The sequence below is a fragment of the Acipenser ruthenus genome, chromosome 2 (assembly GCF_902713425.1).
Source record: "Acipenser ruthenus chromosome 2, fAciRut3.2 maternal haplotype, whole genome shotgun sequence".
NCBI classification, from domain to species: domain Eukaryota; kingdom Metazoa; phylum Chordata; class Actinopteri; order Acipenseriformes; family Acipenseridae; genus Acipenser; species Acipenser ruthenus.
Genome location: NC_081190.1, coordinates 26,013,564 through 26,040,861, shown reverse-complemented (window position 1 = coordinate 26,040,861; position 27,298 = coordinate 26,013,564). Strand labels below are relative to the sequence as shown.

Sequence of the window (27,298 nt, the reverse complement as noted above, 5' to 3'; positions counted from 1 at the left end):
AGTGCTTAGTACTATTTCCTAATTTGGAGGGTTTGGTTAATTCTATTTTTTATTTTCTAAATAAATTCAATGTCGTATGTTTTTTATTATTATTATTTTTATTGGTTGTAGGTCGAACCATTTGTCTTTGTTACTTCCTCCCAGACTTGTAGTCGAGTCCTCAAACCTCGAGTCCGAGTACCGAGTATTGAGTCCGGGTCCAAGTCATCAGGGTCCGAGTCCGATTTTCGATTTATTTTTTCTAGCTAGATTATTCTATTTGCATGCCTTTTTCAACTTGTCTGTCACTGTCTTCTTTTCTTTTGGAAATGGAACACTGTTTGAATGTACCTGAAGTTTATAGATAAGCTTTAAGTTCAAGTTTGTGGACGTTGTTTTTCACTTTGATAAAAGCCATGATCTGGATTATAGAGCTGGTGTAGTGTTAGAAAGTGGTACGTCGAGAGAATGTGTGTGGTATGTGCACCAAAACTTGACTCGTGTCATATCAGAAAGTGGTACACTGTCAGATTGCAAGTGATGCGCTGTCAGATTTTGGTACAGGTGCAATCAATTGCGATCTGATGGGTGTTTTCCTATTGTCAAAAAGAGGTACATTCACCATTAATTATACATTAATTTCTCTAAAAAGAAACAAAACAATTCACGAGAAGTCCACAACAAAGTTGCACAAGTAAAAAAAAAAAAAAATGTACAAGACCCAATGTATTGCATATGACAAATATGCTCATACTATTTTATTAATGGTGGAAAATATGATAAATTCTATTAAAAAAAAGATGTAAAAGACCAAAAACAGCATAATGTACCACATTTGAATGGGCGCTTCCCTGCTGACTTAGCATAAGTTGTTTAGAAATGCACAGTGTGCCAAGTACCACTTTTTAACATGTACCTGAAAATAACACTATGCAGGTAAGAAATGAAAGTTACTTTCATCTCCGATTTATAGCATCTACTTTGACTTCAATTCAGGTAAAATCTGCCAATCTGATTTAGACATTGCCGGAACTGTATATATATATATATATATATACTGTGTTCTTAAATAGTAAATTTAGTATTATTTGTATTATTTGTTTTGCAAAACAGAAACGTTATGTTTCACTTTCACTGCATTCACACTTTTATTAAGACTGTAATACAACGATGCATTTACGAGATTGTGCTTCAGATCATGTATTTTTTTTATCTTTTCTCTTTTACACAAAAACATATCTGTGTGTATTCCCCTTTGTGTAGGTTCATAATGGAATGAAGTTCACACAGACAGATTTCTAGGTTGACGCTGCACAGCACATTGTTAATGTGTTTTATCACATCCGTAATAAATTGTTTTTGATTTGGTAAATGAAGTGGTATTAAGTTATTCTGTCGTTCTTTTTGTTGTTTTTGCTATCAGTCAGTCCTTCTGTCATATCAGTCTGATATAGCTGCCTGTTTGATGGTAGGCAATTTTTGATTTGAGACTTTAGTGCCTAGTTTTACATGGAATTTGTCAGGTGAATTCATTTACGTTGTTTGCAAACAGTGATGGCGTGTGCTGGGAATGAGTGGCTATTAGATGCAAAGCACAGAATATTTAACCACACAGCGACTTTCTGATATGAATTAAGAAGCTCTAAAAGTATGATATAACTTTTCATTCATTTTTGTTTTCAGTAAACTCAAAATTAGTAAGGTGACCAATGTTCTATTGTTTTCAGTGCAAACAAATACATTATATTCTAGAGATTCAGGGAGCTCAGCAAAATTTGTTTTTCAAGAATGCAGTTTTAGAAATGTATTTCTACAGGCTCATAATGTAAGACACAGAAGTCTCATGAAGTCTAAAAGTGGAATGGTTTTAGGACAATGACATTAAAATAAATCAAGGCATAAAACATGGCAGAATGTGTTGCATGCCTTACTTCTTAGGGAAGCATGACCTCATTAGCTTTTTCTTTTGTACATTTTCATTTACTAGGCTCAGCATCTCTGACATAAAAAAGTTTTACCAAAGATGGGCACGAACTGCTAGATAGAAATGAATGAGCACCATGCCTTAAAGCAGCCATTAAGATGAGTACCTCTGAAATTCTGGCTTTAAGCAAGTAAATAGCTTTTCACCTCACTTTAATTAAAATTCTCCCAGCAGTGCAGACACACAGACTCAAAGGGATTTGGTGACTAAGTAAAAAATGCCTAACAGCAGGAGGTCAGAGTAAAGAAGATTATTTAAGGTCACTGCAGAGAACCAAGGAAACAGAGAAAGAGAGAGAAAGGAGTTGTAGAGACACTTACTGCTGAAGCCCAACTCCTTTAGGAGAACTTCTTCCTTGGAAACATCAACGGCAAAATCACCAAAGGAGGGATCGGCAGCTGGGTGGAATGACCTTAGAGCCTCTGTGGCTTTCTGGATTCTGAACAGGAGGAGATGAACATTTTATTAGCAGGTTTTATTTGTGCTGGGACAAAACAAATAGGTAAGACAACATGAGGGTCTTCCCCAATGATCGAAACAGTGGAGGATATAAAAACTGTCACCTGTCAGCTCATAAGCCCGGTGTAACATGAACCTTATTACACTATTTGTTGTCTATGTATTTAAAGTGGGCTGATAATTAAACCCTGTGAGACAACTCAAATGGGATTTATATCAAGTTAAAGAAAGACAGTATGTAGATCTGCCACAGTTTAGATCATTAAACTAGACCCCACAGTTTTGTTATAGGTACACAAACACAGTAGTATTAACCCTTTAACACCAATATTTGACAGTTATACTTTCAGAATTGACAAACAAAATATAAAAATGCCACCAGTCCAACCTCATGCATCTGCTGCAACAAATTAATGACAATATAAAAATCCCCAGACCAGGGCACAAAAAATTTATTTGTACACCTATATGCAGCCACGGTCTGAGCTTTTTATTACTACATTTTTTTATTTGATTTACCAGTATATTGCAATCATGAAAGCAGAAGCAGGTATACACCATAGAAAACTAGACAAAATCAAGGGTGATGCTGCTAGACTGTCACATTAGGGGACAGACAGTAACAATAATGACAATGGAATTTTATATTCAAAAGCTTTTTGTACTTTTGTACCTTCAAACCCTAAAAGAAGTAAATCATTAAGGAGATGTCTAAGGGCAGTGCTAGACCGAATGCAAAACATCGGTCTAGCACTGATGTTTTGTATTGTTGTGATACGGACAACACAGGGTACTGGAGTTCTGTAACACTTTTAGAATCACCACTACTCATGAGCAAATCTCAAAATCTAGAGGATTAGCAGGCATTCGGAGGGAAGAATGTTTGGCCCCCAAGTGCACCACAAAGTTTACAGCATTCTAATGCAAACCTGCGGATCGTATTTCTTCCCCTACCTAGGGTACAGCTGCTTTGCAGTCTGGACGAAGCAGGACTGATCGGTCTCTTTCAGCACCTCCTGGGCGTAGCCCACCAGCCCGCTGTTCTCCAGCATGCCCTGGTACTCCTCCCTCTGACTCTTCAGCTTCTCCAGACGGGTGGTCTGGTTCACCTCAATGGTCCGGAGCATCTCAGTCTTCCTTTCTTCCAGGATGTTGAAGAGCGTTTCAAAATGAAGATTGGCTTCCCTTGTAGATGTTTCTCCATTATGCTGCCACCAAACAACACACAGACTTAGGAACAAACTATACACACTTTTGTTAACTGAAATATTGTAAGATAATTCGAACCTGTTACTATCGGACCGTGTTCAGATTAGTAATTTGTTCTGGGTAATGACTGTAAAATGTACCATACTAAAAATACCCTGTCTATTATTGGTTTTATGTGTTGTTTGTTTTTTGTTTTTTTAATTCTTATATTTAATTAAAAAATAAGCAATAACCCATTTAAAATACAACACAGTTATAAATGTTATAAACGGTTATCAGTTCTGATATTGAAGTTTTATTTCGACAGCTGCTATCAGTATGCGATTCATTATGACAGCATGGTTCTGATTATATGTCATTTCAGATTACAGGGGTTCCAACTATTCTCTCTTTGTACACTCCATGTGCCTTGTACTTATCTCTTAAAGCCACTGTCAATGTGACCTAGATCAGTGGTACTCTACTTTTCAATGGCCATTCAGTTCTAGACAGGTCATACATTATTTACTTGAACTTTATAGGAATAACTAAATAATGTATAACTTGGAGGACCAGAGTTGAGTACCACTGACCTAGTTTTGAATGCCCTCAAGAACTTGCTCGAAGTGTCCAAATTAGTGAGGCACCAAATTCATGCTTCTTAATTGTTAATGAAAACAATTCAGGCTCACATGGTTTAGCTTTCTCTGAGTTCCACTCCAACGTTTGAAGATTTTGTGGTGGCACAAACTAAATAATGAATTAGCATCCGAGAATGCATCCATTATGATGGCATCGGAGCATCCGGAGGTGAACCACTGTGTAGCTTTACTATCCTATTACACAGAGAACCTTCATGTGGCTTTACACTGTTTTGTCAAGCTTGGAAATAAGCCACACAATGTAAAATAATTTATCACATTCCCAATTTATCACATTAACACTTGTACAATAATGTTCATTCATGTAAACAATGCACATAGACAACTTTGTTATTTTTTTTTAAAGTATAGATCTAAAGAGAAGACGGTGTTTGAAATCCAATAATTGGTCAATTGATGCACTAAACCGAAGTTGTCATTATTGTTGTGATATTATCATCATCTAAAACTAAATATTCCAGTTTACAGCACATGTGTAACTGCAGCAGGGAGATGTGCAAGCCATTTAATTGTCATTTGAAATCAAGTTTTAGAATTGATGATTCATACAACAGGTGCCAGGGATTAAAGCTTTGAAGTACATAAAAGCCTGTTTTGTACAATGTATTAGACAAAGCGGCATCATCACTGGACAGAACCAGGGGTGGAAACTAAAAATATCAAAACACACCAGTTAAAAGAGCTGGCAAAAGCACGGCACAGTAAGTATAGCACAGTATTTCTGTACCACTAGCCCTATAAGAGATGCTTTTTGGTATCTGACAATCTACTTTAATATTTCATACTGCATGGAAATATCTGTTTAACACCCACAGTAACCAACTTTGACTGTACTGAATATACTTATCTAAGTATACACATATACCTAACATTCTCCTGTGAGGTTATTTGCATATATCTTTAGTCAAGCCATTACGAAACAAACAAGCCAGTTCATAAGACCTGGTTTATAGTAACTTGCTTTCCATAAATTTGGTTACTTACACTGTACAGCATATTTCCTCTTTTAGAGGTGCAAATACAGGAGTATAGATGGAATTTCCACTACACAGGACTGGAAAAATCCATAACATGGTAATTCAAATATGTACTTGGTCATTATTCTATCTAATCTTCCGAAACAAGTTTTGAAATATTAAGAAAAACACTATTTATACTTCTGTACATATTATGAAATGAAAGGGAGCTTTCCTAACAACAAAAACAAGAAATCATAATAAATAAATTCACCCCCTCCCAGTTTATCTTTATTTGACCAAATCTTTATCTGCAATTGCACTGCTGGAAATAAAGCACCCTTTATCCATGTCTAGCATAGTATCCAGAAATATTAACAGCTGGTTTCCCAGACATTAATTAGCAATAAACTTGGACTACCTAATCTTGATTATCAGGGTCAGTGGAACCAGCTAAACATGTTCATGTAATCCTAGTCTCAGGAACACTGCAGAATCCGGTCTATATTCATCCTACCTGGGTATGAGTAATCAATTCATCCAGCTCGGAGATCTGAGTCTTCACTTGGTCCTCCTTACTGATGAGGTAATGGATACTCCTGGATAGTTTTTCCTGTTGGCATAACAACAAAGTAGTACATGTAACATGACAGTGGAAACCCCACTGCTTCATTCGGACTGCATACAGTCAGAGCAGATCCATATTGTCAAGCAGAACTCAATATCTTGCAGGAGATGAATACCCACTATCTGGATGCAGCCAATGCATGAAACATGATCATCTAGGGGAGCAGGGAGACTGGGTAGCTTAAGCATTTTATTATTATAATATTTTTTTGTATGCCTAACACACCAAGCTATTAAATATTCAGGAGCTTAATTGTCTAGAAAAAGGAACAGATTAAGTTACAGAACAGGAACTTTTCATATGCTATTGAACTCTGAAATCCAAAAACCCATCAGGGGTTAACATTGTTCAGCAACTGTAAATACTATATGTAAACATGTAGCAAATGGAAAAGGCTATTATGTGCTCGGGATTTGACTGCAAATATTTATAATCAGATTAATTGTATTATGTTAAATAATTTGAAATGTCATCGTGCAACATAAGCAGTTAAGGACTCTGTAAGATGAAACCAACCTTAAGTAGTTTGTAGGCGCTGCTCATAGATGTCACTTTGTGGTTGGCATGAGAACCACCAAGTTTGCAAAGGTGGCAAACGGGCCTCCTGCAAACTTCACAGTACATGTTGACTTTCTCCATTTCATGTTCCGGGCACATCAACACCTGCAAAAATCAGCTTGCATTTTCACAGGGTGTCTATGGTTTAACTTCTTCAAAAGATTTACTACATATAGGCATTTATTCTGTAATGATCACATCAGTCCTGATTTATCATGGTCTTTAATATTACGATCATGCATTGCATTTTGATGTAAAGACCTTGATACATTTCTCCCAAAGTATTTTATTTTATTTAAAATGTATTTTACCTGTATTCAAATAATAAATAATAACCTGAAAATCATCTGGTTTCCAAGAGTCCCGGGTAATGGCGCAGAATTCACAGGATTTACTGAACTTAAGCACCCAAATGCTTTTTTAATTTTTTTATTATTACACAAAAAACAAAAACAAAAAAATTATTCACTTTAGTTTTTTTTTCCTATTAACCTGTATGTGAAGCCAACAACCAAACTCCAAGATACAGTTTACCATTAAAAGACTTTTGATAGTTTTTTAATGTTTCTATAATGGCTTACTAAGACACGTTTATTTTTTTTATTTTTTATATATATATTTATTATTATTAGAATTGTTTCATTTTCGTCCTACTTTGATTAAAGATCATCCCATTTGTATAATCTATCATAACCCTATAATCATAAGACTATGAGCCACATGTACTAAGCTTTTGCTCCAGTGCATGGTGTCACCACTTTTAATATTTATGTTTTTAAAAATAAATCACCCGCCCCCACCCCACCACCACCAATCACAAGTCCACAAAAAACCTACGAAACAGTCTTTATTATTAATGGCTGCAGGTCTCCTTAATAATCTGCTCAGCTAATACTCTTGTCTGACAGGCTGAAGGACTATGTTTGGCACACATCCACTGCTTTGTGCAGCCTGATTATTTTATGGTTGTCAGGGCGTAGGCGGTAAATGGTCTCACACCTAAACTCTCTGGTAACAGCAGCCCTCAGAGATCTGCACTCCTTTTTTGTGTTCCCCATTTTAAACCTCCGATTTATTATTCATTTGCTAACTACCCTTTTATATAAACTAATCAACAATAGTATTCTAGCCTGTCCTGCAGTTTAATTCCAGTCAAATCTGATGCACACTTAAAAAAGGGTTTTGGTGATCCTCCTATCCAAGCAGAAGGGTTATCATGTTTTTCCAACACGCCACTCAATTTTATATTTAAAAGTAACATTATAAAATGCAAGGATTTTGGCCCTCAATGGGATAAAAATAATTACTGCAGCTGACAAGCCTACATCAAGTCGATATAAATAATGATCTTGGTGTTTGGCTAGATCCCTTGCTGCACATTGTGCAGCCACAGTTAAACAAAAATGGGTCTCTTGTATAGAAACAGAATAGGGTATTAAATGCCAAGGCAGACTGGCCATCAACAACAGGCTGTCCCTTTTAATTACTTCAATTATGCTGCACATACATACCCTGGTGCCAAATTCCTGTTGGTAGATATTTCGTTTTACAGCATTGCAAGGCTTTATTTCAAACTGTGATTTTCATTTCTATTTGGTCCTTGAGACAGACCACTGGCTCAGCCAGGTCTGAAGGGAGTACATGGTACATGGTACAGTAACCCGGATATAGCATACAAGCAGGCATGATTAAATCAGGAATAGACAGGTGCTGTAGACAAGATTACCCCCCCCCCTCCCCCACAGCTAAAAACTGATCAGAAGCTTCTGCCTTTCAAGCATTGCCCTTAGAACCGACTGCCCACTGAACAGACATTATTAATATCTACAAGTTCTCATGGGAGATGGCTGTTCAAAACCTAGACACATACTCTTAACTGTGGTTTGTCCAAGCTCATTTTTAGTTTGGAAATCTGTCATTTTATATACATTTTTATAATCAATTTACATTAGGTATGCAATCTCTTTCAAAATGTGAAGTAAACAGGTTATTTCCTGATGCATTTGTAAAGAACCAAACTGAGAATCCAGAAGCTATTGCCGTGGAATGGTGTGGATGAGCGATTGCCATCAAGAACACTTAAAGGTGACATTCCTGAGGAGTTGATTAAAACATACTGGAGAGCAAAATATTGTTTCATAAATGGATGTTTTAGTATTTTCTTCCATTACTGCATTACGGAATGGCCAAAATAAACAAATAAATCATATCACACATCCCTGGTACAGTACATATGTAAATGTGAAAGAGTGACATACATATATATGTAAGTAACAACATCTCCTTCTCGGATGTTGATACTTTCAATAACCTTTGATAAATAATGTACACATCTAATGTGGGAATATACACTCCGCAAATTAGTTGTCAAGGCTTGTACAGAATATGAAACCTTCATTTTTTTGTGAAAATGTTATTAAAAAGTTTCTCACATTTGTTTCTTTTTTTTAAACAAATTGAAAGACCAAACAAGTTAATCTTAGCCTTGGACAGTCTTCTCTGGTGGAAAATTGTAAAGAAGGCGAGGCTTCATTTTGTTTCATCTAGCCTGAATAATTAAATATATATATAAAAAAAAAAAAAAAACAGTTTTCTATTTCCGCAAAGTGTTTTGTTTGGAAGAAGTCACCATATAAAAGTAGTTCTCTATTTTGCATAATGTATACATACACACAATTGTAGATATACAATTAACCCAGTGTTACTTTGGGAAGGCTTTCAGAGTCAGGTATGACATTACCAGAGGCAGTAAAACCATTATCTGAAGCTCTGTGCAGCACAACAATCTGTCTGCAACATCTGTTCCATGCAGGCTATACAGCTGCACTAAGTACATGTAGTATTGGCATGAGGGGAGAACCTAACAGCCATTCATCATCCTGATGATATGATCACTTGTTTTATATGTCTTCTCATGATAGGTATTGAATTCTACTTCATTATACAATTTGAAAAGTATAAATATGGATACATGATACATATCTCATTTGTTTATACTGTTTAAATATGTAAATGCCATTTAAAAAGAGATTTATTCAATATTAAGAATTTTAAAATGCAATTACTATTATTTTAAATAGTCTCGTCATTGTTGTTACCCGACCCCCCCCCCCCCCCCCCAAAAAAAAAAAAAAATTACATACCATGATTTCTTTATGAAGAATACTGTATGTATGTGTCTGGGAAATTTAGTTTCAAATAAATCATTTGTAGACAAGAGGTTTTAGAAAAGACATTTGAGAAAGCAAGCCACCAAGCACAAAAAAAACAAACAAAGAATGTGATGAAAAATCATATGCAAACTTGTTACGGATGTCTGCTCTGGGCAATAAACAGATGGCGATATCTGTTATCTTGGGACTGATATCCCATAGCTACATAATGGAAGGGTATTTTATTACACTAGAAGTCACTAATGAAAGCACGTAACTTTTTTCACAAAAGCGAACTGCCTCTGACAATGTTCCCCTAATTCTATTATCATGCCAATAAATGCATCAATGTAAATTTCTGGGGGTCTGGGAGTAACTGGCCCTCTAATTTTAACACAGAGAGTAAAACGTATTTTAGGTGGTAAAATGAAACATTACCTTGAAGTCATGAGTAATCTCGATAAATACTGTACAATCTTTAGTGGTCATAGGGTAGGCATTAAAAAAGAGCCTTCCATTTTAACTGCAATATTACTTTGAACTACTGTATAACCACATGTGTGTTCTACAAGGTTATTTATCGGCTCAGCGCATTTTTTCGAGGTATCACACTGACTTGACAAATTAAGTATGTTACTTATATTTTAACATTCATTACACTCAGCGAACATGTTAAACTGAATATAAAGCCATAAAGATAAATAAAATAAGGCAATGCATTAATAAGTTATGAAACAGTCCATTTAATATTATAAGCACCTTTTTTTAGTGGTTGCCTCTGACAGGTTCCAGTTGGATTTGTAGCTGGACTGGGGTGTTTATGCTTCAACCTGTGTAGCTTCGAATTTTTCTTATTCTTACTGTGATTGGCTGCAAAGACAACAGGGCTAGCCAGAAATTGGATAATGTTTGTTGGGTTGTTTTTTCTTGTGTACAGTTTCCTAGTAACTGAAGACATTGTTTTCTGGGAGATGTAGTTGTTAGTGGAATTTTTAGGGGAGGAGGGAGGGAAGGCAGACAAGCTGTGCAGCAAAATTGCTATGCATATTTTTACGCATTTAGTTTAAATTTGGTGTGTATTTCTTATTTTTTTAATGCATAAAAACAGAAGGTACGCAGCTTATCTGAACCACTGAGTAGAGGTTTAATTCACTTTGTTTGCCAAGGAGCTTAATGTGCTACAGGGACAAGTTCAGATCAAGTCCTGATTTTGGTTAGCTCGTCACTGGACATCTACTTGGGTATCTGAATAGGTTTTAACCGTTAAACACAGATAAATACCGTCAAAACAAGTAAAACCGTTGTTTAACATAAATTGTTCTGATCAGTGTTTTTATCCTACAGTATAAACACTGAAAATAACAGCAGATACTACTACTTATTTTGTGTTTACTTCTGTATTTTGTGGCAATACATGTATAGCATGCTCTGTGATGCCTGTTTTTTTTATTCAAGCAGTTATTTTGAAGCCATAACACGTCAACTCCATGAAGAGTACTTTTAGGAAATTTCTGAAACAAAACCCAAACATTCAATTCACTGTTTAATGAGACCCTTTCTGGGGAGGGGGGAGTAAGTTTCTATGGCTACTAGCTATAGCTTTTTTAACATAAATAGTTTGTGTTTAGTGTTGGACACAGATAAGGCTTTCTGGAGACAAGTATCTCTCCACTTCAAAAAATGTTCCTATCACCTTCCCATACTGCATAGCTGCAGTTCTTTTGTGGCAGTACTTTTGGTATCAATACTGGTGCAAGTAACCCACATGCACTGACCATGTGCCACCTACAGTATACATGTGCAGTGCATGCATGGCATTCCTCTGCAGTGAATACCAAGCCTGAACTCCATACCTTTGGTCTAAAGTTGGTGGTTGGTCCCACATACTCATGCTGGGCTTTTGGGGTCCCCCAGGGATGGTGCATCTTGAAACACTCGTTGCAGTAGCTGGCCTTGCAGTCCATACAGCTTTTGGTGGCTTCGACAGGAGGAGGCTTGCACAGGTTGCACATGATCGCCACAGCTGCCCTAGCTGCTTGCCTGTACCTCTCAACAATGTTCTCCAAAGTGAAGTTTCGGAAGAGTCCGCTGATCCCACGCTCCCCTAGATCAATATCATGCTGGCATCCCGGGCAGGGGAAGTTGGTAACCCGAGGAATCAGGGAGTTGCGCTTCTTTCCAGTAGGGGTACTTGATCCTAATTTAGCACAATAGCAAAAGAACAATCAAAGTATAGAAAACGTGTGGCACAAACAGAGAAACCTCATTCCCAGGCACCTCAGCTTACAAACTCTTTCACACAGGTTTTTACAAGATGAAAAATAGTGTTTCAGGTAGTCACAGTGATCTGGACTTCATGGGAGGTGTTGCCGTTCTGTTTATTTATTTCAAAAAGCCTCCCAGACTTCTACCATTGTGAATTTCCAAGTTTCATCTCCCCACTTGGCTTGGAATGCAAATTAAAAGGGAAATAACTACATGTATAACTATAGTAAAGACTTAAGAGGCTCTGTTTCCAAAAGGGTGTGATATAACTTTAACCACCCCCATATAAACAAAACAAGGTAAAGTTTGACTTGACGTTAACATGTACTGTATGTTAAGTAACTAGGGAATCATCTTTTTATTACAAACCTACTTCCATTATACTTTTCAGGTTTTAAATGCATCCTTTTTTGTATTTTTACAACTTTTAGGTTTGTGTTTTTTTTAACCGCATTATTAATCCTGTGGCATTCAAAAGACATTTAAGTCTGTCACTAAAACACGTCATACCAAACTACCTGTTAGAAAATAAAATATGACTGAAATGCACATTCTACTGTGAGCAAGCAAATTCACAAATCTAGATATGTATCTAAATATATATGTTTCGTGACAGTTCAGGATTTATAATAAAACAATACCACTTTATATTTCACGCATTAAACTCTTTCTGTTTCTAAACAATCAGATTATATGCTTCTTGCAAAACTTGTAACTTGCATTTAGTATTTCAAACGCAAGCAGAAACATAGCTCAAACAACATAATGCTCAGGAGAACAGCACATGTTTAAGTCTTAATCTATATATAGAACTTTGAAATCCCTCATCTCCTGGGGACCACCATGCACACAAGCTATGCTGTGGTATGTCACAGTGTTAACTTTAGAAAGATCTTTTTCACTTTCTTTCTCCTCAACACTGCATTAAACCAAATTAATATTATAAATAATTACAGGGTGTGGCCACACCCTAAATACTTGGTGAAAATCCAGCTTGGAAATAACTCCCTTCACACTGTTCTGGTCAATCAAGCTTTCTCATTCATGCATGCATTCATGCAAGCTTTTGGTTATCTCAAAACTGGTAAATATGTTCCGGGTTGGACCTTAAAGATGTGCAACAGAGTGGTCTGGTATTTTTTCTGGTGTAGTAGCAATCAGAGATAAATATGATCTGATGCATCATATACCCAATATCATGTCTTTTCAAAATACTGATAAATCATTGATTCTGCCATTTTACAGCCAACCATCAGCTCTAGTTCTCCATCGTGAAAAGATAGAGGCCTTGAGCTGTATTTAACCCTCCCATTGCAACTGTCCAGTTCATTGTAACAAACATACACTCAAAGTTTCTGTAAATATCGAATGAGAAAATGCAGTCTCCACACACAGTAAGACACACACTTCAAAAGTAAAAACAGTCCCAAATAAAAGAAATACAGGATACATGTTATCGGTAAATGGCACTGAAAGCACGAGGGTTGAGCAAACAGGACTGAGCAGCACAAAACCATCAAATAAATGGAGGTCTAACCAAGCACAAAAGCAGGAAACAGAAAACTAGCACTGCACAATATCACAACGCAAACATGCTGTGAACACAAACACCACAACTCAAGCAAGTGCGCATGTGAACGTATGTGTGCCATGGGTAATGACTCTGTAGTGGTCAAGTTGAAATAATGCCATATGTAATTAACAGATGAACAAACAATAGAGTGTACTTAGTCTCTTGGGTATGCAGCGCAGGAAATTGGCTGATACTGCTTGCATCACACTGTGCTAGGGCTTTCTGGTGCATCTAGATTCAGTGGTGCTTTGCAGTGCAAAGAAAGAGTTCAAATCAGATACACAAACATGGAAACGCATGGCAGCAGTCCCTATGTAGAGCATTAGAAGTAATGAATATTTGGCATCCTGCGTACCTAATAGGCACTATATAATAACCAAAACAGTAAGGAAGGTTTTGAGACGGTTGGGGCATTTTAAGATACACGGTACGTATATTCATTTTGAACGCCTTTTCTAAACTCCTTGAAATAATGTTCTGGGATTAGTGCTGCCTACCTTCAGTCTCTAAGTAAAAAAAGCATTAGCAAAAACCTTTAAACCTATTGTGTTATTTAAGCCATTAGACAGTGCGTAATTACAGAACATAATCTCATCATGTTTTGCCTGCTGTTTCCAGGCAGCTATTGCAGAAATCCTAACTAGAGTCAGACTTTGCATCTGAGGTTTCACACTATGGCAATTGATTTATTTTGAACTGCCACTACTTTGCCGTCTTAATAAGCCTCAAGGTATTTATTTTGCACAAATCAAGCCACTGAGATAACTTTAAACCAGTTTAGTTGTGAATGATTATTTCTATAATATTATAAAGTTAGAATCACAGGGCCCTATTTTATATGAAATTAAGGAATAAAATAAGTTGAACTGTATAAAACTAGTAAATGACTCTCAGAACAACAAACAACAATGTAACTGTTCCTCCTGCACATGAACTGTTTCCTCTTAGTTTTATACCATTACAATTATTATTTCCTCTCAGAAAATGTGCCCGCCTTTGCACTTACACTAGTTTAAAACACAAAAAGGTACAAATCTAATTATGTCAAGACCCCATGCACTACTTGAAGAGCAGTTTGCATCCTATAATTGGTGAAACATAACAAAAAGCCAAGACTTGGCAGCCTTATGTTCCAGAAAGCTATAAATGCCCATCCCAATCTAAGAATGAATGGGCTTTGATTATTTTAGCACACACTGTTTATGTGCATGTTCATGGACCTAAAGCTAATAAATTTTACTTGAATGCAGTGCTCTTCACTACTACTCAAATCTAATTCTTAACTGTGAAACAGACTTCATGGGAAACCTGGATTTATTTAGATTAACCAGCAACTTTATATGAGGAACTAGCCCCATGACTTCCTGGCTGCTAGAAATCACAAGAGTGACACAATCACATCATAGGAGACAGACCTGGGATTTAATGTATATTTCCCAGGACTCACTGAAAACAGCCAGGTTATAAAATAGATACCATTCCCATAATATCTGAGACAAGCATACTGACCAACACTGCATTCACATTAAGATTTATTAAAAACAGATTTATTAGCTTCAGTTCCTTTGAAATTATTATTAGTCAGGTGGAAGGCAAACTATATTTTACTACATTATCATAAACTACATACAAGATACAAAGTGTAATAAATAAATATATTTAAGACTTTGGCCTTCCGTTAAAGGAGCGAAAGCCTGCAAATGGGAGCACAGATACCCCAGAAAAGAAGTTAATGGTTCACACCTTGGTTCTATTACTTGACCACTGTTAGTTTTATGAGATAAACTACTGTGTCAGTTGTGTGAAGACAGATCTACACAGTTTATCATGTGGGTGTTTACAGGAATTTTAAACACTGTACTCACTATAGCTACTAAATAAATGGAACCCAATTCTACCTCTCCTTCCAAATGACCTTCTCAGTGAGGCTGCAATCAATGGACAGAAAGCTGGAGTAAGATGCAAGCAGATCTGTCAGCACAGTTCACACTGATACAAGAGTCCCCATCCCCCTGTGATAAAACTTAGCAAAGGAAGGTGAAAGCAAACATTTCACATAGAAATGAATTGACATGCGATTACATTTGTGATCTTTAAACAGCCACATTTGTGCTCATTGATCTGAAACAGGAAGGGTGTTAGTGGTGAACTGCATGCAGCATTCCACTCAGTCTCTGTGATACACTACAATGGTAAGAGTTTAGTAAGCTTAAAAACAGAAAGTCTTAATAATGTTCATGTCTTCATTGTCATTACGAAGATCCGTTTATAATATAACAAACAATGGAAGCTAGACTGTTAGGTTGTTCAGTAGGTCCTAAAACTTCGAATCAATGACATTTGTTATCAGAACAAAGGTTATATCGGTTACAATGAAGTACTGAATATAAAAAAAGTTTGTAAACATAGGCGAAAAGATATAACCATTCTATTACTTTTGTAACCTTTCACCATATCTCAAAATAAACATGTGGGTTGTTTCACTGGCAAGTAATTGTGATTAAAACAACTTCCCTTCCAGGTCATATGCACATGTATGCAGCTTTATTGTTTGATGAAACACAGCTAGGTTTTGACTTTACTGTACGACAATTACATTTGCATTTATTTCCATGTCTTGTAAAACATTATTTTTATTAGTTTCTTTACTAATGTAAAAGTGTCAAGGAAATAAACAGAGTGACTGGACTGCCTTTTTATACATACTCTGAAAGCTGTTCACTGCAAGCAATAAATGATTTACAGATACCAGCATAATTAACTTCTGCACCTGACTTCTCAACATCCTGATACACACCTTGACCTTATTTAGCACTGTACTATCTACAGATGTGTTATTCCAAAGTATTATTCTGCACTTTAAATGTATTTTTGGTATAAGGTATTCACATCCAATCTATTGAACTAGGCAGACTCCATGTTCCTGTATTGTTAACAACATACATTAAATGGGAAAAACAAACAACACAGTCTCTACCACTAAAAAAACATTTTGGTCCCTCTAGACTCCCAGTAAATAAGTGGCAGCCTTATTAACAGTTGAAATGTGAAGAATGAGTGTATTCAGGTTGTGCTTGTGTAGTTTGTTTTCTCTGTATACTCTGCAGCTGTGGTTAGTTGGGTGATGGCAGACCCAAGGCTCAGTAAAAGGCTGCCCTGTCTATCACAGACCCACACTGTTCTGCAGTTGTACCAAGACACATATAGTGAAAGATCTACATACATATTAATGTGTTCAGAATCTCATGAAATGGGATAAACTGTATGCTCAAGAGTTTTTTTTTTCGGGAAGTGTAAATCTGTTTTAGTTTCATTCTTGCTATTATGCAATAGACACATACAGTTAGGACAAACTTCATTTAACATTAAACAGACTTTGAGGGTAAATAAACAACCTAAAGAACATGATCATGTTTATTTTAGAATACAAATGGGTAGCAACTAATTTATATTATTATTATTATTTATTTCTTAGCAGACGCCCTTATCCAGGGCAACTTACAATTGTTACAAGATATCACATTATACATTATTTCACATTATACAGATATCAGATTATTTTACATACAATTACCCATTTATACAGTTGGGTTTTTACTGGAGCAATCTAGGTAAAGTACCTTGCTCAAGGGTACAACAGCAGTGTCCCCCACTGGGGATTGAACCCACAACCCTCCGGTCAAGAGTCCAGAGCCCTAACCACTACTCCACACTGCTGCCCTTCTGCCCTAATAATAACAATAATAATGGATAAAATTGGAGTGGACATAATCGACATGAAAAAGGCTTAAAGACTGTGTAGCTAGTAAAATATGTAACAGTTGTATTAAAAGAACTGCATGGCACATAGAAACAGGCTGGTAGGCTTTTACATACTGTTCAAAATAATATGATTTTTGATTGTATTACATTTTTTTATAACACTGTATTCTAACAAGAATACAAACCTGGCACCCACCTGATCTACCAAGACGGTCAAGTCTGTCAATGCTGGGAGATGAAAGGCGCGAGCGAGGGCTACCCGAATTGGAGCATTCTGAGCCCGCATCTGTAAAGGAGTCCTCATGGGTCAGAAGGAGCACCTCTTTGACACACTTGTGACAGACACTGTGCTGACAGGGCAGAATCAGGGGATGCGTGAAGAGCTCCTTACACCCTGGGCAGATCAGCTCCCGCTCAATGTTTTTAATGGGAACCTGAAGAGAAGGAGAGCATGCACAGTGAACACTGTTACAGGAGACAGAGCCAGGCCATTACATTGGCACACAGTCGACTTGTCTTTATATACAGTAATGTACAATTCTTTCTTTCAATCTGTTTTTTTTTTGTTTTTTTTGGTTTAGGTAAATGAAAAAGTGTATTGTTATTGGTTTTATTGTCATGCTGTTTTGTTATTACTGTACTTAATATTGAAAATACATTTTAGTTGTTTTATGTAAATGTTTATGACAGTACAGCAAGTTTTCTTACTGGATTGTCCATAAATTCTATCCTGGACAACAAAGTTGATTTTTTGTTTGTTTTTTTTGTATATAAAATAACTAATACTCAACACCTTTATAACAAGTTGCAACAGAATGTTTAGAAGTCTGGCTATTTGGATTACAAAATGAATAAACTTTAAATAAATAAAGAGATACTCTTGTTGGCACTATACGTTCTTTTTAGCAATGTGGGAGTTCTTTTCTGGTTGTGTTGGTCATTTTAAAAACGCTCTTCCCCAAATAGTAACAATGCTTCAGAAACAACCGCTTTAAATGAAAGCAAAAGGATGGCTTTTACAATTATAATGGTTTCATTACAAATACATTATTTACTTGTCTTATGTATGTATTGTGACTCACGGTTTGTTGAAATGGAGTATTGCGTTATGAAGATTAAAGGGCGTCCCATGTACAGAATTAAGAACAAACAGAGATTTGACTATACAAAATGAAACTAGATCTATGAACGTGTTGTCCTTATTTTGCCTTTTTATACTTATCCAGGTAAACTGTTTTTGTCAACAGAAACTTTTCAAGAACACCTTTTTCAAAAAATGTTTACATTTTTTTCAAAGCAGCGTTAAAAAAAAAAAAAAAAAAAAACATTCAGTGCATATTATGTTTAAACCACTCCTGCGGTTTATTGCAATACTGCTTTTAAAACAAACAATACAAGCCTACTAAGTCAATTTAGGATTATAAAAATAATCGTCACTTACCGATGACTGGCTACTTTGTACAGACCCAACCGACATTGTAGATAATAATAAGGCAAAACCATATAAAGTTTCACAACGCAAACAAAATATACAGGACTGGATTCACGCTCCCATCAGCAGAAAGAACTCGAATGAATTAAATAATCGATGAAGACCCAAGGCTGAAGCGAGCGAACAGTCGTGATTCAGCACTGAAGACAAACTGACTGTTTAAAGAGACAGGCAGTTGCAGCAGATACTGCGGGCAGACTGGGTGGAGACACGCCTAGGAATCTCCATAGAAACAGCCACTCTCGCTCCAGCGCTAAGTAATGAAGCAAGGGGGTTCCTAAACCAGCAAGTTGACTGATGCAGCTTTCTGAAAATCACAACCGGTGCTGTAATTTTACGTGTTTTATTTATTTATTTTTTAAAAACATTTGACAGTGCGTCATGATTTCGTCAAAATGGCATGTGACCTGGGAGCTGTCCAACAGTACTGAACTTTTCCTCTTACTATTTAAAGTATGATGTTAAAAATAGCAGAAAATGTGCCACGGCCGAGACAATTATCGTTTGCTACTGCAGTGTGGAACGTGTAAATCTACCCCCACCATTGTGATGTATGTGTTTACTTCGTTCTACACAACTGTGTTCTGTAGTTCTTACATAATAGTACTAGTACAGTATTTTCAGTTTTTGTTAGTTTTTCTTTAAGTATATGGAAAACTACAAAGCTTAATTCAATATGTAACGTAACATTATGCAGCAGGTTGCATTCGTCTTTAAAAGCAAAATTGTTTAATTATATAGGGTGATGCAAAACTGCTGGTCATATCTGCATTTAACGACTGGTAGACTGAAAAGACGAGCAGGCTACAGTAAAGATACATAAATACTGTACAGCCTATAACTTATAAGAAACCTCGCAGGATCACCTTCGTGTAATTAATGATGGTTTTAAATGAGTGAAGTGACCGTGTTGAACTGTGACCGGAAGATAAAGTAAAGATGTGTTACATGTGACATAACAAAACAGTGTGACAAATAACAGGTTATACCTTGTTCAAGTCACACCTCCTCGAACTCCAGCCACACACATCCGAATTTATTAGATGGCTACAAGTTTGTATTTTGAATTGCTGCAAGCGCTATACAATTATCAAGTTGGATGCATACACATACAAATATATAAATATACAATACATTGAGAACGTGAAATGTAAAAACATAAGGGCACTGCTAATATTAAGACAAATATTTTATCACATGATCCAGCAAAACTCTTCCCCTGTTGTAATTAGTGCATTCTACATGCTGCATATTTGAATATGTTGTTGTTGTTGTTTTTTAATTTTAAGATATTTCATTTTACAGGAGGATAAAACAAACATACTAAACATATTAAATATACTATATAGTTGGATATTACAATTTGTTTTATTATAGGGTTGCAGGAAGTAGCCTTTGTAAGCATAAATTACATGTGACAGGAGGTATTATAGTAATGCAGAAATAACACCTTGCCTATATCGGTCAAGGATTTTTAAATAATCTTCCCATTGAAAAAAAACCCTGTCCTAGGTTTACTTTCCCACCATTTATAGTCTTAATAGAGAGCTAACAGGAGGAGATTTTCAAGTTGTCTCCAAATCGAGACAGTGAAGCTGGTCTTCATGTGGACCCTGTCACAATGCTAAAATGCTTTTTTTTTTTTTTTTTTCTTACAGGTATACAATTTGTAGAATTGTATTATCCAGACTCGGAGATACTGTTAAACATTCTTTCTGTATAACATTGGTGTGATGGGGTGCTAGCTCGCCCCTATAAATTTGTGTTTTGTTATTGTTGTATTTTTATTATGGTTTTTGTGATTCTTGGTTTGTTTTGGATTGGCAGGGAGGGGGTTAAATTCCTCCCTGTAAAATGCATGTGAGAATGTGGCTGAAGCCTTAAGTGTATAATTGTTAATTATTAGTTAATTGGGCTCCAGCCACAGACTATAAAAGACAGCTGAAACCCTTTGTTAGAGAGAGGAGTTTTTGGGTGAGTTTTGTTTGTTGGTGTGCTGTTTAGTTTTTTTAAAAAGAAACTGTAGTGAAGGTGAATGCCCAGCCTACATTTCTGTATTTTGTTTGAACCTTTTTGTTGGCCCTTGTGCCTGTTTATTTGATTATTTTTTGTTTAATAAAGATCATTATTTTGCCCCTTACACTGTCTCTGAGCCTCAAACCTCTGTCATGCTGCCACAATTGGTTATTATATAATCCTACACTTTTACATGTTTTCATAGAGAGGTCTTCACAGAAAGTAAGATGTTCATACCATGGTCAAATCCCTGATCATTAACATTCATCCATTCATATCTATAAGAGCAATAAAAAGGCTGATGTTCTTTGTACTTTCTACTGTATATTTAAGATTTTAGGGTCTACCGGAACAAGTTAAAAAAACAGTGCAGTGTTAAATTGAGGAATGACAAATGGATATATAATCGAGGTGTCGACACATCCATCCATATGCAACACTTTTAGCTACAGAATGTTCATCCAATTCGTGGTTGTTTAAACAATGAAGACAATTCACCATGTTGCTGGAATGATATGACATCACAATGCAGCAATGTAATTGTACATTATGGCTGCAATACAGATTATAAAGGACCGGCACTTTGCAAGCTAAGTCAGACTGGTTTTACTCATTGCTCATTTCAAGACCCAATCTCTTTTGCCCCAATTTTGTTAATATCCTGACCATCCAGAATCCTCTTGCTTATGGATGTTGCTTTCAGATCCCAGTCTGACCAGCACAGGTGGAATATGATCTTCTAAGTAAACCTTTGAACTCGCATTTTGCTTGGATACAGGTCAAATGCAGCCTCTTACAGGAGGCCCCTTTCATGTCATACAGACTCTTGATGAAAAACAAACTTACATGAACGTTCTCATTGCTACTAAGGCCCAACCCCATGAAATATACTTACTAAATGATTCCATGCAATTAGCTTAAGAACCCAATAGTTGTGTAGTTGAAGAACTGTATTAATGTATATGTTTTTCAGCTGTTCAAAGTGTCTTATTTGAGTATACTTAAATATACTTACAGGGACTCTGTTGGTTTGTGGTACTTGGGAGCGGGACACTTATTGCCCGTTTTCCTCCACTCACACCCACTGTTTGCTAAATATCTTATTATTCCTGAATAGACAATTGTTCCCTCTTGAAAAATAGGCAAAACGTTTTAAAATAGCAAGATGTCTGCAAGTGACACACCAAATGATATATTATCTCTTTTAATACCAAGATATAATAATACCAAGTTATTGTATATCTTGCTCTTACTGTATTACTTGTATGGTAACACTTGAAATGTATTTGCTTACGATTGTAAGTCGCCCTGGATAAGGGCGCCTGCTAAGAAATAAATAATAATAATAATAATAATGTGTTCTTCATTTTACCAGAAAAAATGTGTTTCTCATAAAAAGGGAACAATTATTTATTTACTTTAGGTAAGGAAGCTGTCGAAATGGGATAAGCCGGCAACATTGTTCCATAATCTAGTATCACAAAACAGCAAATTTGGTTGAATACTTTTTTTCAGTCACTGTACATGTTTCAAAGAATACTTCTATGAGCTAAGAAAAGTGGTTGTGACCTTATTCAGAGAATGATATATATATATATATATATATATATATATATATATATATATATATATAGTTGCCTAAAACAAAACAAAAATGTCTGGAAGGAGAATGGTATCAATGTTTTTATATTTTATTTGCCAAATGCTGACCTATGGCCAAACAACAAGATGTTCATCCAAACAGTTATGACTTTCACTTCAATAAAACTCCACTGCCTGCAAGAATTGCCTGTGAGCACATTCAAATTATATGAAGCAGGGTAGATAAGGGACATAATGTAACCTTACAAATGGCAATTCACCACTTAAAACCACAACACATGTGGTACTAAGATGCATCCTTTGATCACACTCCCCAAGCTGTTTTCTTCACACAGAAGGGCATAAAGCAAGCATTTGAATCCCGTTACAGTGCAATACTAAGATCCTTCCAAAGCCTGCAGGCTCTCAGGACAAGCACTGTTAGCGATGTTTCTCTCCTTGGCCTCAGTACAGGCCGGGGGTGACGTGGCGAGTGTCATGACTGATTACCGTAGACCCCTCCTGAAATGCAACAGGGAGGAGCAGTGCAGCAGTAATAGGATCTGGAGTCTTTCACCTCTTTTCACAGATTTGTTTCCATTCCAGGACATTCACAATATATTTTAAACCTTGAAAGAAACTTAGGGGCTGCACTCCCTAATTTCCAAGTTGATTTCTAATTAATGTACTGTTAGCTAAATGAGACAATGCCATGTCCTTGTAAGACAGCATCAAAGACCCTGGTACCTTTCTGAGGCTTTTCATCGCAGTCAATAACTATCCTGGAGAGAACTCATAAACAAACACAATTGTGGACAAGGGCCAATGTGAACCAGATCACAGGGGTCTCAAGTTAAAGGAAACCAACTTGTACGACCTAACAATGACAGGCCGTCGATGAGAGTGCACTCCCTGCAGGGTGTGGAAAGATGAAAACACATTGGCCAGACAATGAGGATCCTCACCCTGCTGGCTATGGCTAAGCCCAGGACTGCAGTTATTGGTTTCTTCACATAAAATAAATAAACACTTCCCTGATTCAACAGCAGGTGTGCATTCTTCATTTTGACAACTTGGGATGGGGTCTTCTTCATTACAGTTCTACTGCATTTTAAAATAGATACTTGAATTTAAATATACTTTACTTCATATATATATATATATATATATATATATATATATATATATATATATATATATATATAATCGCCTGCACAGTGGCTCCTTCTCCCAGCTTCAATTGGTACTTTTTTTTCACAAACCTTTTGTAAACGAGCCAGTCAAATACTGCAGGACTAACATTTGTAATTGCATTTGTTTTAGGTTTGTTATACGATGTTAATCGGTGATGCTATACAAAATCGTTACATGCGTGTGCAAATTGAGAAGCTGACACATTCTGCAATGGGTTTGGTTTTTAATTTGCATTCTGCTTGTTATATGGATGTATAACTGTGCGTATTTGCTATTATCTTACTGTAGGCTACAGGAGAGAACTCGCCTGTAGAATAACATCATTACTTAATTAATAATCATGTGAACTACACTACTGCAGCATGTATTGCATGGGCGGCACATCTTCTGGTGTTTCAGAATTTAACTGTTGTCTGTTGTAATGAACCATTAAACTATAAATTGCTCAAAAAATGCACGTGCAGCAGCTTAACTGACTATTACATTATTCAACAGGTAGAACGCGCCTTACCTCGTGAATTTTGATTACGACCATATTTAGTAACTACAATAAAAATACAATTGTGTCAAATGAAAAGGTTTTAATCTGGTGTAAAATATATTTCACAGTGAAGGGACGCAGAATTCCGAGCTTACATGTCAAAACAGCTGCATTTACTATTACAAACCACAGCAAGAAAAACACACTTGTAGTCAACCTATAGATGTGAATCAGAAGACAATTGAATTAGATATTGCGTTCTGGTTAAGTAATTGCGGATTTATCTGTAATTACACAATTCTTACAGTTCCACTTACCTCGTCTTTTGTTATCCTTTCAATAATAGAACCAAGTTCACTCATGTCATCTGATTCAGACATTTTGAAGAATAAAAAAGGTTATACAGTAGGCAATGTAAAAATGTATAAATACTGTCTGCTGTGTTGTCTATATTCAGCACTAACTCTCGTTCCACCTATGTGCTACTGGCAGCAAGGGACTCATGCGCTTAAAGATGATGAAAGTCCATTATTATATGTACTATAAGATGTAATAACGGTAAACTGTGCTATGCTGTCATGACGCGAACATTTTATTAGAAAAGGAATCATTTTGCTCAAGAACCTCTGCAGTCGAAAGGGGCGTGGATTTCAGCCTGTCCGATCTAATCAACTGGATCCAAGAAAGCAGCAACCAGGAGGAGCTTGTGGTAATTGTGTGGATTACCTTTCAAGGTAAATTAAACCAAACTCTGCAACTGACATTAAACACATGGAAACGTATTGCTATACAAAAATAACGCTTTGTCTCACCTCAAGTGACACTATGTTACGTAATTTAAAGATGACGCTACTAAACCTATAGACTAGCAATTTCAACTATTAAAACTGTTAAAGTGATAATCATCCTTACACACTTAATTGAAGTAAGACATTTGGTCCAATGTAAGATGTATTGGTCAATTTGACAATCGGTTCTACATTGCCGTTGCTGTTTTTAACTTAAAACATATAAATCGTACAAGACGCATTATCTCATGCTACACCGGTAACGATGAATGAATTTATATTAAAAGTGTACATACAACCAATTCTACCCTCGAACACATTTCAGTTCTCTATGGGGAATAGTAAACTTGTGCATTCTTGTAGCTTGCGTCAAAGCCACATTGAGCAATAAAAAGATTAGGCTACTATGCAATGTTTTAACACGACCTAGTGAACTTTGCATCTATTGCAACATTATTAAGAATGTTTTTAGAAGCTCGTGCTTAATATTGCATACTAAGCAATTTGTGTTGTGAATTACTTTTTTAATTTTTTTTTTTTAGTTTCCAGTTTTTCACAATGTCATTTTAAATGTTTTGTTTCTAAATCAGAATATCTTACCCTGATTGTAGAGTGAAACCAATGGTTTAGCACACACATAGATTTGACTCAAGGCTCTGGACCAGGACAGCAGATGGTACATTTTAATTAAAGGGGTGTAAGATGTTCTCCAGCAGGTTGCAAAGTATTACTCCTCTTACATTGGTACAGGGAATAGCACTGTTGGAAACACACACATATGTCCATGGTTTAAAAGTATTTACCTTCAGAAAGATTTGTTATCTCTGGATAACGGGTTTAAAGATCTTACAGTGGCTATGTTATTAATAAATACTACTCAGCATGTCTGCAGGTTACACTTCTTGCATACAGAAGTAAAATAGATCTGTACATGTAAAAGTATTTAACAAATGCACAGTTTTTTAAAGGTTTTGAAACTCACATTTTAACCAGTATGCATATACCCTTTTGTCTTTTCAGAATGGTGTGCCTTGATCTACTGTAACATAATAAGGCACAACACACCAATGGTATAACATTACTATTTAACTGCAAGTCAGTGCTATAAAATATTTACACCAGACTCCTGCATCATCAGATCTCTTTTTCTTTATTGATGTTTCTTTTCTTTTTTGGGAGAGAACTCCAGTGTAGAATTATATATATATATATATATATATATATATATATATATATATATATATATATATATATATATATCTGTGTGCATTATGAGTGTAAAATCATTTAAAATTGAGACACACATTTTCATAAAAGGGATCAATCAAGTTGTTATTCTTCCTCGAAGGTTTTTCAAATATGACTCTCAAATTTATTTCTTTACTTATGTTTTATGAACATGGAATCATCTCTCTGCAACTATAGGGTAGCCCTCTCCTTAATTCACTTTTCTGTGTGCTTATATTTATCTTATCAGATTCAAGCTGCCTGTTCGAGGAACCGATCCCCAAATCCTCTGTACAGTATGTTCTGCATGTAAACCAGTCTGAGCTGGAATCAGGTTGCGGGTTCAATCAGATTTAAGTGCACGCAGGTTCAGAAGCACTGATTCCTCCAAACCCAGTTGGGTTTGGCATGTAAAGTGGTCTGTATTTCTTATCAGATTCACAACAGTAGGTTAGAAAACGACTGGTTTCTTGTGCATGTAAACATAGTACATGCTGGTCTACAGATTCTAAGTGTCGCCCGGTGATCTTTGGGCAGGACATTCTCCTTCCAGTTTAAGAAAAGCAGGCTAGCGTGTATTTTTAGTGGCGTTCTAAATGGGAAAGGAACTACCTGGCAAGACTCTCTGTCCAGCATGGAAAGCATGGGGGACTAGACTTGGATCAATGTAGGCGAGAGGGCTGTTTTATAGAGGTGCAAAGGCAAACTGTCTGAAATCAATATCTTGCTTAATTCATCAATACCCCTAAATATGTACACCAGAAACTCAGTTCAGTTAAGTCATGTTTAAAGTATTTGCTCAAAGTAAAGTCTGTATCATGCATGTCATTGCAAAATCTAAATTTCACATGTACAGCAAATAACTTGAAGTTGCCATATTTTACATATGACTCGCACACAATTGTAACGAAACATTGCTATAAAATTAAATACAATTATTTTAGATAGCAGAGCTAGAACAGGCAAAAAGCTGTGACAAGTTTATATTTAGCATGTGGTGATTTGAAGAAAATAAATTCTTCATTGTTTGTTTTACTGCACTGTGTGCATGTTAATCTATATACAATCAATGAGCTTGTGGCAGGCTAGACTGTTCCAACTTAACCCTCATTAAGCTTTTGAGTGTTCTTCTGTTTTTCAATTTTTTTTTTTTGTCAGCTTACTTCCCAGGCCCTCAGAAGTTTCCAGCAATACTACAGGGACACTGAATTATTCGTGCCCCTTTGGAGTGCTTTTGTGAGCAACATGTGAAATACAAACTTTTTAGGAAGTGATGGGAGTCACCTTCGAGAGAAGGTTAACTACCACCCCATCCCTTTTTTGTTTTAATAGTCAGTCTAGTTCTTAAAATTT

At 36.1% G+C, this 27,298-nt stretch overlaps 1 protein-coding gene across 4 annotated transcripts in view; it reads right to left on the bottom strand.

The window, feature by feature from the left end:
* LOC117409534 (E3 ubiquitin-protein ligase TRIM36-like) overlaps nucleotides 1-24,608 on the bottom strand; it is a 38,626-nt gene extending 14,018 nt beyond the window's left edge. The window contains exons 1-8 of one of the 4 annotated variants that reach the window (XM_058992715.1): nucleotides 24,248-24,608; nucleotides 17,363-17,600; nucleotides 15,270-15,332; nucleotides 11,420-11,763; nucleotides 6,373-6,519; nucleotides 5,746-5,841; nucleotides 3,377-3,630; nucleotides 2,284-2,402 (exon numbers count right to left, since the gene is read on the bottom strand). In XM_058992715.1, the coding sequence (XP_058848698.1) occupies nucleotides 2,284-2,402; nucleotides 3,377-3,630; nucleotides 5,746-5,841; nucleotides 6,373-6,519; nucleotides 11,420-11,763; nucleotides 15,270-15,332; nucleotides 17,363-17,600; nucleotides 24,248-24,310 (1,324 nt within the window). In that variant the 5' untranslated portion in view covers nucleotides 24,311-24,608. Of the gene's footprint in view, nucleotides 1-2,283; nucleotides 2,403-3,376; nucleotides 3,631-5,745; nucleotides 5,842-6,372; nucleotides 6,520-11,419; nucleotides 11,764-15,269; nucleotides 15,333-17,362; nucleotides 17,601-18,607; nucleotides 18,943-24,247 lie in introns of those variants that run through there. The other 3 variants (XM_058992723.1, XM_058992721.1, XM_058992726.1) reach the window with 3 other exon arrangements.
* Between the last annotated feature and the right edge of the window lie 2,690 nt (nucleotides 24,609-27,298).